The following is a 13347-nucleotide window of genomic DNA, read 5'->3' as shown; positions in this document are numbered from 1 at the left end:
TATCTCCAGTATTACATCATATAGACATGGTGGACAGCAGTGTGAGCAGCCTCTTCTTACCTCAGCACCTCTGGTATCTCCAGCATTACATCAGACAGACATCATGGACAGCAGTGTGAGCAGCCTCTTCTTACCTCAGCACCTCTGGTATCTCCAGCATTACATCAGACAGACATCATGGACAGCAGTGTGAACAGCCTCTTCTTACCTCAGCACCTCTGGTATCTCCAGCATTACATCAGACAGACATGATGGACAGCAGTGTGAGCAGCCTCTTCTTACCTGAGCACCTCTAGTATCTCCAGTATAAGGTCAGATTACCCACTGCACATGCTCACAGGCATCTGTTCTAACATTCGAGGACTGGTCTCTGTCAATGTAAGAAGACGCCGACCATTTTCATTTGATAGCGATTTAGCTTCCTAGACAAAACCATTCTGAATTGCTAATTAAAAGTATTTAGGAATTTATTTATAATGACATTTCTTTCAGTTACTTATTTTTATTCTTGTACTGGAGAACCCCTTTAAATAACCTTCGTTAGCCATAAAGGGACAATCCTTAAAAATAATCAGTCACACTTAAATTGAACTTTTTAAACATTCATATAGGGGACTTAGCCCCTATAAAAAAATCTTACTTATACTGTAGATTATACTAGTTTTGTTTTATATGAAAACAGTTTTGTGAAATATGTAGAATAGGGGGCTTCAGTACACCCTTGGCATGGTCATGGGCTCCATGCATCATTCTGCCCCCTCAATTACCATCCTTCACACCGCGCCTTATGATTGACAGCATTCTCTTTGGTGCTTTCCCTGATTTCAGTCCCCAGCCCATATTGACATTCCAGGGGCCAAGAGCACAAACAGATCAAAATGCACCTGCTTGCAGAGACACTCTCTCCTCTGTGCAGTGGCCGCTCGCTGCACACAGGATCACAAAACATTGGGTGGCCGGTGCTGACTGAAAAGGGAAATGAGATCGTGAACACACTTTACCTCTGCAGTGTCACTGTGGGTGCGCACACTGCCATCTCCCTCTCCTATGTGTAGCGGCCAATACTGACAGGAGGAGGATATGAGGATGCGCACACACTGACATTGTTTGCGCTCTCATCTCCCTCTCATGTCCTAATTGGTCGCCCACTCCTTTGTGACCCCGTTGTATAGCAATCGACCACTAAACACAGGGGAGGGATGAGAATGTGTGCACACACTCTGCCCATGCAGTGTTAGTGTGTGCAGGTGTATTCTCACTCCTGCTGTGAGAAGTGTCTGCTCACAGAACAAAAGATCACAAAGCAGCAGGCAGACAATGCTGAGAGAGGAGACCACGCACAATGTCAATGTGCGCGTTTCCCTCTCCTGTCAGCATCGGCCACCCTTTGTTGTGTGATCCTGTGTGCAGCAATTGGGCATTACGCACAGCATAGGGAGATGAGAGCGTGCACACACTGACACTGCATGGGCCGAATGTGTGTGCATACAGTATTAGTGTTTAGTGTGAGCGTGTTCTCATTGCCTCCAGTTAGCATTGTCTGTCCGCTGCTTTGTGATCCAGTGTGCAGCGAGCGGCTGCTACACACAAGAGAGCGATGAGGACTCCCCTGCTCACACTGACACTGTGTGTGCTCTCGGCCCCTGCAGTGTCAGCATGCGCAGGGATGAAAATGAAAATCAAGTCATTGCTCCAAAACAAGTGCCATCAGTTATTACAAGGGGGAAGTGCAGAGGATGGTAATTGAGGGGACGGAATGATGCACTAAGCCTTTGGCCATGCCATGGGTACACTAAAGTCTCCTCATTTACATATCTAATTAATCTGTTTTATTTAAAATGAAATTTGTAAAATCTACAGTATAAACATGATTTTTCTAGGGGTCTAAGTCTCTTATGAGTGTCTAAGTAGTTCTTGGAGGTAACAAGATTACAATTAAATATATTTTCCTGTTGTTTGAGACATAACCAGTGTGCACTCATATGTATTTAGCAATCCATACCAATACTGTTTCTTCTAGTATAAATTGCTATTTTTATATATATTATTTCATGAACTAAGAATGCACCATTATAAGTTCTGTATACCATTATGCAAATAATGGATCCAGATGGATAAAACATGTTAGGTGGGCTGCGCTGCTGAAGTAATCCAATTCTTCTACAGTGATGAGGTTTTGTTTTCAATCATGAGTTTCAACGCCTTACTGGCATCTTTATCTAGTGAAAAAAAAAAAATGTTTTTTTAACTTGATAAAAGCTTTAGTACAATGTTGAAATGCGTTGTAAATAATAATAATAAAAAACCCCATTAGGGTATGTGCACACGATGCAGCCTGAGGCTGAGTTCACACGATGAGTATTTCATGCGTTTCCGCGGCGTTTTTGCAGTTGCGTAAACGCCGCGGAAACGCATGAAAAACGCATGGTAGAAGGGAAGCAATGTTCCCCAATGGAAATCCGCATGTGCTGTGCCCATGATGCGGATTTTTCCGCAGCGTGAACGCTGCGGTCAAAAATCCGCAGCATGTCAATTAATTTTGCGGAAACGCGGCGATTTCGCCGCCATTGACTTGCATTAGAACGCGCCAATTCCGCAAGACAGCATCTGTACTTGCGCTATTGGCGCGTTCTAATATGCGGATGGTACCCGAATGTGGAGGAGAGGAGAGTCTCATCCACACCCAGGTACCATTAAAAAAGCTATAAAAAATAAATGTATTCTTACCTTCTGTCGGCCCGCGCAGCGCTCCCGCTTGGTTCCCGGCACTTGCAGTGAGTTGTAGGACCTGCGCTGACGTCAGTCATGTGACGGGTCACGTGACGCTGACGTCGGCAGGTCTTTCAATTCAAAGTTGCCGGCAGCCGGGAACTTTGTAAAGCAGGACAGCGCGGGCCATCGGAGGTAAGTATATACACTCTCTCGGGTCACGCTATATAAATCCATGCTGTTTGCATGGATTTATACAGTGTGACCTAGTTGTCAAGCACTTTCCAGGTGATGCTAAAATCGCCTGGAAAGCGCTTGTCAATCTGCATGCGGAAACGCATGTGAATCTGCATGTGGATCCGCATGTATTCTGCAGGAAAAATGCATGCACAATCTGCATGCGTTTTTTCTGCCAGGGAGATGCAGAAATGATGCAGAAATTTTCTGCTTCATTTCTGCATCGTGTGCACATACCCTCATTGTCATCATTGTTGAAGAATTGGATTACTCCAGCAGCGCAGCCCACCTAACATGTTTTATCCGTCTGGATCCATTATTTCCTGGGGGCTCTATGCACCAGCCACGGGGCAGCAGCTGTTTTTCTTCATGCCTACAGAGGCGTTGTGCCTGTCACAACTCCACCAGATCAGCGTTAACCAAGCACTTACCCACTATCCCTCCATAGGGTGTTCCCCACATCTAGACTTCTTCATTATTGTAGTTTTTTTGGTAGCTCGCTATTTATGGACCATTTGACCTTCGTTATATAGTGGTGCCTCTGACACTTATACAGAATGCCACAATGCCAAGAAGGGTGTAAATATTCAGAGCCATATATACTGTGGATACACAGAACTGTAACATCATGCCTTTCTTTATTGGTCATATGGCTGTGGCTCTGAGGACCTTTCACAAAATTTTTCATGTTGAACTGGGCACACGATGTAATAGTGGCTGCAGAGCGGAATTCAAGATTTTTGTTTTGTTTTTATTTTTACGCCTCCATTGTGGAGATATTGGCAATCAAAGTATTTGGCACCTTAACTTTGGTTAAGTCCAAGTGGGTGCACTTCTTCCTGTACTTCCAGTTACTACCTCATAACACCCACTTGGAATTAACAAAAGTTTACTCATTAGGTGCCAGATACTTTGATTGCTAATATCTTCGCAATGGAGAGGCGAAATGAAAAACAACTTTTTTTTCCCTCTCTGCAGCCACTATTACATCATGTGTCCAGTTTCACATGAATAATTTGGTAAATAAATCTACAGTGGGCTGATGTGTCTAATTCACACTTTAAAGTTGCTACCTCAGCTCTTTCATGCATTTATGCATTAGGGTTGTTATACGATTATACTAGCATCTTCCCATATTTAAATATGCAAACATTCTCTTCAGAGAGGAAGATTACAACTCTACTGCTTTGCACTGATGAGGGGAAAACAGCTCGAAACACGTATTTGCAATTGGGCTTTCTGGTTTGAATTCTTATTTTAAGGGTTTATTCACACATCAATCTTTCACGTATAAGTGCTGTCTTTTTTTTCATGAACCTATGACAGTCTATGGGGCTGTTCACGTGTCTGATTTTCTCAGACTGAGTGGTCCATACAAAGTCACGGAGATATGTCCAATGTTATTAATCCACGTGTCAGATCAAAATTGGCAATAAATGTCTATGGAAAAACATACTGACAGGAGAGAATTATGTTTTGTTTTGTTTTTCTCATCAGTGGTAAAAATTGATGAAAATTGGAAACTCCTGAAGAATATCACTGATGAAACTGGTCAGTTTTTCTTTTGCTTGAGAACAGCTTAGATATTTTGTGCCGAAAAATCTCCTCATTTTATGGACTAGTAAAGTCTAGATTTGCACTTAACTATCAAAATGCTGCTTTCTTTTGTGGATATATTTTTGGTGAATACCTGGTATTGCTCCCAGAGTTATTGGAGATGATTGCCATTTCCATTCCTTTAGTATTTTACCCTGCTATCGTTCTGCACTCAGTAGTGATACTGGAGACCCCCCAGTTAAATTCCTCACAAGCCGTAGAAGGAATTCCTTGCGGTGCATTCCCTCATCTGTACTCAATTCCGGACTTATGCCTATATCCTGAGATATTACGGCTTTAGGAGATTTGTGATGCATTGTGGGGTTAAGACAAGTGGTAACACATGTGAGCTAATGCTGCCCATCCCCAGCTGTGCCCCTACAGTTTAACCCACAACTTGGAACGGTTCTCAGATTGGGTTTCTTTTTTTCGCCAAGGTGTCTGGTGCAGTGAGCTGGTCTGAGATCCTGGTGTTAAACCAAATCACTGGGCTTGGGGTACTGTCCTAACACTTGTCTAAGAAGGTAGAGATCTAAATATATTTTACCACCCAAAAAAGCAAAGATTGACCACAGTGTTTTTGTAAAAGTAATAAATGTATGAATTTTGGGAAGTTTTGCACTGTAGGGTAAAAACTTTGAGTGATTTTGCTTTTGAAGTTTTCAGTTACTTACGTGAAAATATTATGAGAAATTGTCCGCAAATCCATGTTTGGATAACTGTTAATGATTCACTAATCATTTATAAAGTTTAACATTAATAGCGTAATTAGGATCATTACTAAAATTGTTTGGAAGCTGAGGGTAAATTGCGTTTTCCTTCAATACAACTAGGACACAGCTAGAACAGCATCCAGATCAAACAAATAACTGTAGCGTGAGGTCATGTGGTGGGACGTGAGTTATTGCGGAAAAGACCTGATTACTACTTGTAGTTTCCATCAAAAGTGGATCATATGCTTAAAGCCCAACTGTCATTTTAATTATAATTTCATAAATCAATAGAATACATGAAAATAAGCAACCGTGTAATATATGCTTCTTTCTCCCCCTGGATTGATCTTTCACTCTCTGTTCATGGGTAAAAGCTTTATTCAATGAAAACCTTTCCCATTACTTAGATAGGAGGTAACAGTTGGTGCTTTTTGAATTTTAATGGTGAGGAGAGACAGATATTCTTCTGCAAGTTCTCCTAAAACGACAGTTACAGTTCTCCATAGAACTTCATGAGTACCAACTGTTATCATCTCCTTATCGGTAATGGGAAAATCTGTATTCACTGAAGATCTATTTTACACTTGAATTGAAAATTTTGAGAATAAATGAGCAGTTCAGGAAGAGTGAATTTTTTGTAACAAGATATATTCAAAGTTTTTTATTTTCACATGAGAATGAATTACAATTATGGTTACTCGTGAAAAGAAGTAGATGTTTAGTGAATCGTGTTTTGAATATTTGATGATGAGTGTGATTGTAAATATTACCTACATGCATCACAGAGTGGGGCAGCTTAGAGGGATGATGCAGGACTGTATCCCCTACTATTGTATAAAGAACTGAAAAAGTTTAAATGATGATAAAAGGCAAAAAGAAACATCTGCCTGCAGTGATTGACAGACCTCAGAGTTTTATGCATGTTCCTGAAAGAAATAGTCTTGCAAAGAACTGTTGCTCATTTCCGCTGAATGCCTGGCCTCCTGTTGCAAACAGACAGGTAGGGAAAGCTTCCAGCTAAGCTTGGTTACATCAGTCAGAGGCAGGTTCAGCTTTGGGGTAACCACTTTGAAAGGGCCCCTTTTTTCTTTTTTTTTTCCTTTTTTTTTTTTTTTTAGTACAACAATGTCCCCAAGCAAGGTCCATTGTTTAGTTTACCAACGTCTTACAGATATATAAAATATTAAACTGACCTGTTACCCACCTTTCTGTGCTGCATTTCTGCCGCTGCTTCTGTTTTTGTTGATAGGCAGCTGTTAAAGTTATCACTGGGCTCAAGGGATTTATGCCATCTAGATCAGTAGAGCCGCCAAGTCCAGTATTGGGCTGTAGGGGACATATGTTTTGGTCATAACGGAACAGCAGCAGAGAAGCAGCGCTGGAAGTAAGAGCTCTGTTTTGTTATTTTGTACATCTATAATCCTCTGGTAAACTAAAAGTTTATCCCTGACACCCCTGTGATGCCAACTGTGAGCGAGCTTCCAGAATGAACGGGCAGATAAATCTAAGCATTGCCATTCTCACTCTTGAAGACTCGGGAACTTGCCTAAATTTTTTTTTCTGTAAATTATTTAACCATCTCTCTTTCCATCATCTGAACTCCATTATTCTAATCAATTCTTACCAAACTTCCAACAGTTAAAAAACAATTTTACACTTTGCTTTTTTTCTAGTCCAGACTAAAACCAAAACCAGCCATGGAATTTTCTAATCAGACAGATGGTTGGGGGACAGAGTGGGAGCTGGACAGCTTTAGTGCTATATCGGTGTCCAGCTGCTCCCAGTCAGCAGCTGTGCAGTCATAGTTATAGTACTTTTTCGAGGACAGGACAGGGTGGTCAAGTACAGTTTAGTCAGAGACATGGCTTGAGCTTTTGGGGAAATTGTATATACTTGTCTGCTCATCTCAAAGGCCTAGCTCATGTAGTTTTGGTGCAGTGGCCCAAGGAAGGGCAACTGATGAACTGACTGACAGCGACATTTCCTAAGGCCAATTGATACAGGTCCAAACCATGGAGGCTTCACTTCACAATTTATAGGACTTAAAGGATCTGCTGCTAATATCTTGATGCCAGATGCAACATGACACCTACAAAGGTCTTGTGTAGTCCACACTTTAGTGGCATAATGGGGATTGACACAATATGAGGCTGGTAGATTTAATGGGATGGCTGATTCATGTATATTGGTGTATAATAAAATATTACATAGTTTTCTAATATGTCTTCTGTATCAGGTCCACTCCTCGTGCTTTACAAGATCTATCTGGACAGCGCTTGAAAGGAAACTTGTTTATATCAAAAGTATGAAAATTATCATATGGCTCATTATATGTCTTGTGATAGAAAACAGTGAAAGGTCTTAATTTACTGCAAGCAAGATATTGAAAACTGTGAGGGATTGACACTAAAATATTGCACAAGCTTCAATAGAAGAAGGAAGGGTTCGGCGCATCCATCTTACGATGTGTGAAAATCTCAAAACTTTATTTGGAATTCATTAAAAACATGGAATCCAGTAGAACATTAAAACCTGACGCGTTTCTGCCGTTCAAGCGCCCTTAGTCATAGGATCCTATATAATAGCTATATTCTAACTATTTAACCTGTACTACACATTAACTTCCATGTTATCCATAATTTGTAGGTTTGCTTTAGAATCACACACTGATACTGTCGTCCTCTGATATGTGCTTTGCATTGGCAAGAGAAGACATTTGGGATTGACATTTCCTATTGTAACCCCAGACAATCTCTTCTTATTCTTCCTGCAATATTCTCTTGGGACGTTTAATCCTCCATCAGATTATATCCTTTCTTTTGGCATATGACTGCCTTTTGAAAACCAGATTTAGTATTTTCATCAAGTTTTCCTCAGACTATTATTCCCTTCAGTGTGATGATAACTCCAGTGGGAAGGCAAATTTCAGGAAGGATGACTAATTTCTGTTCCTCAAAAATCTATTTTGGCAGCTTAATAAATCCTTGAATATATAATCTGAATCCTTCACTTTAGAAGTCATTTGAAGATGGGCTCTGTAGTGTTTTGTCTAGTGTATTTGTATACTAAGGATTGGGTATACCATACATGTGAACAGTACATAGTGTGCATATATTTCATAATGGCGTTCTTCATGCGGTCCTGAAGTAATCGAATGTCAATAAATTTGCCAATGCTGTTTTTCTGTCTGGCTTTACATGTTTATCCAATTTTTATTGGTTTTGGAAATTGGTAAAACATGCAAATAATTCCAAAAAATGACAACAAAGCTGTGAAAAATATAATACATAGAGGAGGCCACTCATGGCCCAGCATGAAAAGCCAAAAAGGAACATGGATATTAAGACAAAGGAGGGGACCCTCGGATCACCCTGACCCACCCACAGCAGCAAGGAGATTGTTAGGAAACCAATGACTGTTCTACAGGACAATATTTGGCATCTAAGAGCAGACATTTTTGAGTGCCATGATCAGTTCTTTTTGGCTTCATATTGTGTGTGTATATACAACTGTGTAAACATTTTGCCTTTTTTTATCTTTTGCACTTGACGTCTTGATGAGACTTTGCTGAGTATTTTCTTTTATTTCTTGTAGGTGATACAAAACTCCATACGACAGAAGGGAATATTACAGTAGGTATGCATTCTACCTGCATATTTCATTGAGACTTATGCTAGTAAACTAACTGATTACATTATAGCTACATACCCTGGTATATTATTAGTTCACCGTGCACATCTTGCTGCAAAACATTTTTTTATATTAATACTGAATTTGAAGTATTGATGTACCATATCTCCTTTTCAAAGTGTTTTATAATAAACAAATTGAAAAGTACACCCATTTATTGGACTAGATAATATTAGACCGATGTTCAAAAGTGAACAGTTAGCTCTCATGTGATTTGGTCACCTACACTATGTGATATCTGTATGATATTTTGATGTGATGTAATGTATTTAAGCGGTACTTAAGCTTAGGAACAATGGTCTACACCTATGATTGAATTAAATAGGAGCTTTCACCGTCTTGAGCATGTTAAACTGGCTTCATCATAGAATAGCAGATGCAGAATTGAATAAAACATAGTTTTTATTTTTTTAATTTCTCCTGCCCTTGTCCGTTGTGGAAACATTAGCCTGTAAACTTTAGGTAATAATTTTATATTATTGTTCAACTAGGTGTTACCAGAGATTTGTCTCTGGCACGTGTACTTCTTCCTCTTCATGATGTTGACTAATCATAAAAAGGCAGAGTCATACAGAGGAGAAAAGAACACGCCCTTCTCTCCTCACTGACCTCTGCAGCTACTATGTAGAGATACAGCAGAGGTGAGTTATGTATGATTACAAACCCTTCAAGATCTCCTCTCACAGCAGTGGGTGTGGTCGAAGGGTCAGAACTGAGCACTGTGAGATGAGAACTAGAAGTGTTTACAATTATGCTTAGCTCTGCAGTTACTGTGTAGAGATACAGCAGAGCTGAGTTAATTATCATTACAAACAGCTAGATCTCATTTCACTGTGCTGTTACCTTTCACCCTCTCTCCACACTGACTACCATGAGATGGAAGGGTTTGTAATGATGCATAACTATGCATCTGTGTAGCGATACTGCAGAGGTGAGATAAATGAAGAGAGGAGGGTGCGTTCTTTTCTCCCCTGCATGACGTTGCCTGCTTATGATTGGTCAACGTCATGCCGGTGAAGAAAGACACACCCTAGAGACAAATCTCTGCCCAGTTGAATTGTGACATAAATTATAACCTAAACTTTACAATTTAATATCTGTAATTGAGAGGAGAAATTAAAAAATAAAAACTAAGTCTTACTCAGTTCTGCATCCACTATCTCATGATGTAACCAATTTAACATGCTCAAACTAGTGAAAGGTCCTCTTTAAACTAATCCATTTACCTGGTCTCCATGTTTGGGTAGCTTTCCTGGTTCTAAATTGATGTAACTGCAAATAAATGACTTTCTTGTGCTTTAGACCCATGTTATGCTTGTCAGGTTCTGATTACTACCATCGTTACAGTTAGGCCAGAACTGGTTTAGACACATGCAGTGCAGGAATTTCCCATGACCTTGTATATGGGACAGATATTTGATGGATGGACCATATGGTTTTGATTTATCACTCGTTTGTGATGCTGTCCGTTAAAAACATCTCATAGTTACTTTATCTTTTGTGTGTTTATAGTGGTTTGGGTTGAACTTGCATATAACGTATAAACTCCTTCCACAATTAAATACTTAATATTTACATTGTGTGCACAGGGTCATACAGCGTATCTCCTTGTTAGTGCTATAAGACAAAACTGTCTAGAATGTAATAAATAGTCTCACCATGTGTCTGTTTTGCCAGAAATTAAGGGGCTCTGGAACCTCCATTCTATTTTTATGAGGGCTTGACATTTTCTGTATCCTGGGTAGATGGAATTTCATAAATCTTACTGTTGTATTTTCGGTGCATCTGCATGATATAAGCCATAAGTCATGTGAGGGATAAGGCGACAGAAATAAAATATTGTTAAATCTATTGTATAGTTAGTGTGAATTAAGAATAATTGTTGCATGACACTAATGTATGAATAAGATATAGTAATGTAATCTGCTATTGAATAGTGCTAGTAATTTTTTTTTGTATTTTGCAGACTCATCAGATGGCTCTTTAATGGCTTCGACAAATCAAGGCACCATAGATGTTTATGTCAGTCAAGCTGGCAAGGTATATCTAAAAACTGACAATGGTGAGCAAGATGATTAATTAGCTTCAAGGCTGTGTTTACACGTTGCTTTTTTTCAGTGTTTTTCTTTAATGCTTTCTTTATGCTAATTTTTACCTGTGTTTTACAATACGAGTAAAGTCAATCAGATTTCAGAAATCTCACGCACACAGCTTGTTTTTTTTTATCCTGAGTATTTTGTGCAAAACCTTAGGTTTGTAAAATGCAGCATGTCCCTTCTTTCAGCGTTTTTCACCCATTGAAAGCAATGGGTAGTGGAAAAAGCGCAAGTATCCGGTTTTGCTGTGTTTCCCCATTGGGGTTCACAATCTAAATTCCCCATCAGTATGTCTTTGGCATGTGAAAGAAACTGGAGTACACGGAGGAAACCCATGCAAACTACTACCAATATTGTACACCATATACACCAGTACATTTCTGTATATGGGCATGGTGGCTCAGTGGTTAGCACTTTTACTTGCAGCGCTGGGGTCCTGGGTATAAACCCCACCAAGGGCAACATCTGCAAGGAGTTTGTATGTTCTCCCGGTGTTTGGTGGGTTTCCTTCGGGTTTTCTCCAGTTTCCTTCCACACTCCAAAGACATACTGATAGGGAATCCCCAATGGGGACAGTGATAATAATATCTGCAAAGCGCTGTGGAATTAATTGTGCTATGTAAGTACTGTAAGGTAAATATAAGTAATAAAAGTATAGAATGATTAAAGGTTATGAACAGCTGAGATATTGGGTGTATTATTGTCTGTACACCAGTCCAAGGAGGTGGGGCTCCATAAACATCTGAGCTACACTATTTTCCTAATTTCTATGCTACAATAATGGCCTCAATTTAAAGGGATGTTCTCAGAATTAAAACTTATCGCTTGTCCACAGAGTAGCTGGTAATTGTTTAATTGCTTAGAACCCCACCAATCACATGTATGAATGGAGCGGTGGATGTGTTGACGCTATAATCAAAGTCTATGAAACGGACTAGGGTCCACAGCACTCATCTTGGACCATGTCATGATGATATATATTACATTTCTAAAAACCTACATTTATATGCTTGTTTACTTCAGCCGGTTGTTAATGTTTTTATTATCATTTTTAGGAAATATTACTTTAAAAATCCCTGCAAATCTCCAGGCCCAATTACAGCTTACAGGAGCTACAGTCAGTGTTAACCCTGATGTGCAGCTGCAAGATATAGAAAATGCCTGTAGAGAAGGACAGACCATTATGAAAGGTCAGTTTATACTATAGAAATTATCATCTAGTACTTTTTGGCTTTCAAAATGTACACTGCTCAAAAAAATAAAGGGAATACTTAACACAATGTAACTCCAAGTCAATAACACTTCTGTGAAATCCACCTGTCCAGTTATGAAGCATCACTGATTGTGGATCAATATCTCCTGCTGTTGTGCAAATGGAACAGACAACTGTTAGAAATGATAGGACATTAGCAAGATACCCCCTATAAAGGAGTGATTCTGCAGGTGGTGACCACAGACCATTTCTCTGTTCTCATCCTTTTTGGCTTTTGTTTTGGTCACTTTTTCATTTTACCATTGCTCTCACCCCTAGTGGTACAGTAGCAGGAGGCGGTGTCTACAGTACAACCCACAGAAGTTGCTCAGGTAGTTCAGTTCATCCAGGATGGCACATCAGTGCGTGCTGTGGCAAGAAGGGTAGCTGTGTTTGTCAGCACAGTGTCCAGAGCATGAAGCAGATACCAGGAGATGTGAAGGGAGCCAAAGGAGGGCAACAACCCAGCAGCAGGACCGTTACCTCCTCCTTTGTGCAAGGAGGAGCACTGCCATGACCTCCAGCAGGCCACAAATGTGCATGTGTCTGCACAAACGGTTAGAAACAGACTTCATGAGGGTGGTATGAGGACCCGACGTCCACAGATGGGGGTTGTGCTCACAGCCCAACACTGTGCAGGACGCTTGGCATTTGCCACAGAACACCAGATTGGCAAAGTCGCCACTGGCGCCCTGTGCTCTTCACAGATTAAAGCAGGTTCACACTGAGCACATGTGACAGACGTGACAGTCTGGAGATGCCGTGGAGAGTGATCTGCTGCCTGCAACATCCTTCAGCATGACCGGTATGGCAGTGGGTCAGTAATGGTGTGGGATGGCATTTCTTTGGAGGGCCGCACAGTCCTCCATGTGCTTGCCAGAGGTAGCCTGACTGCCATTATGTATCGAGATGAGATCCTCAGACCCCTTGTGAGACCATATGCTGGTGCGGTAGGCCCTGGGTTCCTCCTAATGCAGGACAATGCCAGACCTCAAGTGGCTGGAGTGTGTCAGCAGTTCCTGCAAGATGAAGGCATTGAAGCTATGGACTGGCC

General features: G+C 40.5%; 1 protein-coding gene across 2 annotated transcripts in view; it reads left to right on the top strand.

The window, feature by feature from the left end:
- Positions 1-13347, top strand: part of FAM185A (family with sequence similarity 185 member A) — a 61804-nt gene that overhangs the window by 30530 nt on the left and 17927 nt on the right. Inside the window, exons 5-8 of one of the 2 annotated variants that reach the window (XM_073652276.1) lie at positions 4444-4497; positions 8850-8891; positions 10912-11007; positions 12097-12231. In XM_073652276.1, coding sequence (XP_073508377.1) covers positions 4444-4497; positions 8850-8891; positions 10912-11007; positions 12097-12231 — 327 coding nt within the window. The remainder of the gene's footprint in view (positions 1-4443; positions 4498-8849; positions 8892-10911; positions 11008-12096; positions 12232-13347) is intronic. The other variant, XM_073652278.1, reaches the window with a different exon arrangement.

Source organism: Phyllobates terribilis, unplaced genomic scaffold (assembly GCF_046119375.1).
Source record: "Phyllobates terribilis strain yellow unplaced genomic scaffold, ASM4611937v1 Scaffold_11__3_contigs__length_659146591, whole genome shotgun sequence".
Lineage (NCBI taxonomy): Eukaryota > Metazoa > Chordata > Amphibia > Anura > Dendrobatidae > Phyllobates > Phyllobates terribilis.
This window is presented reverse-complemented; position numbering and strand designations above follow the sequence as displayed.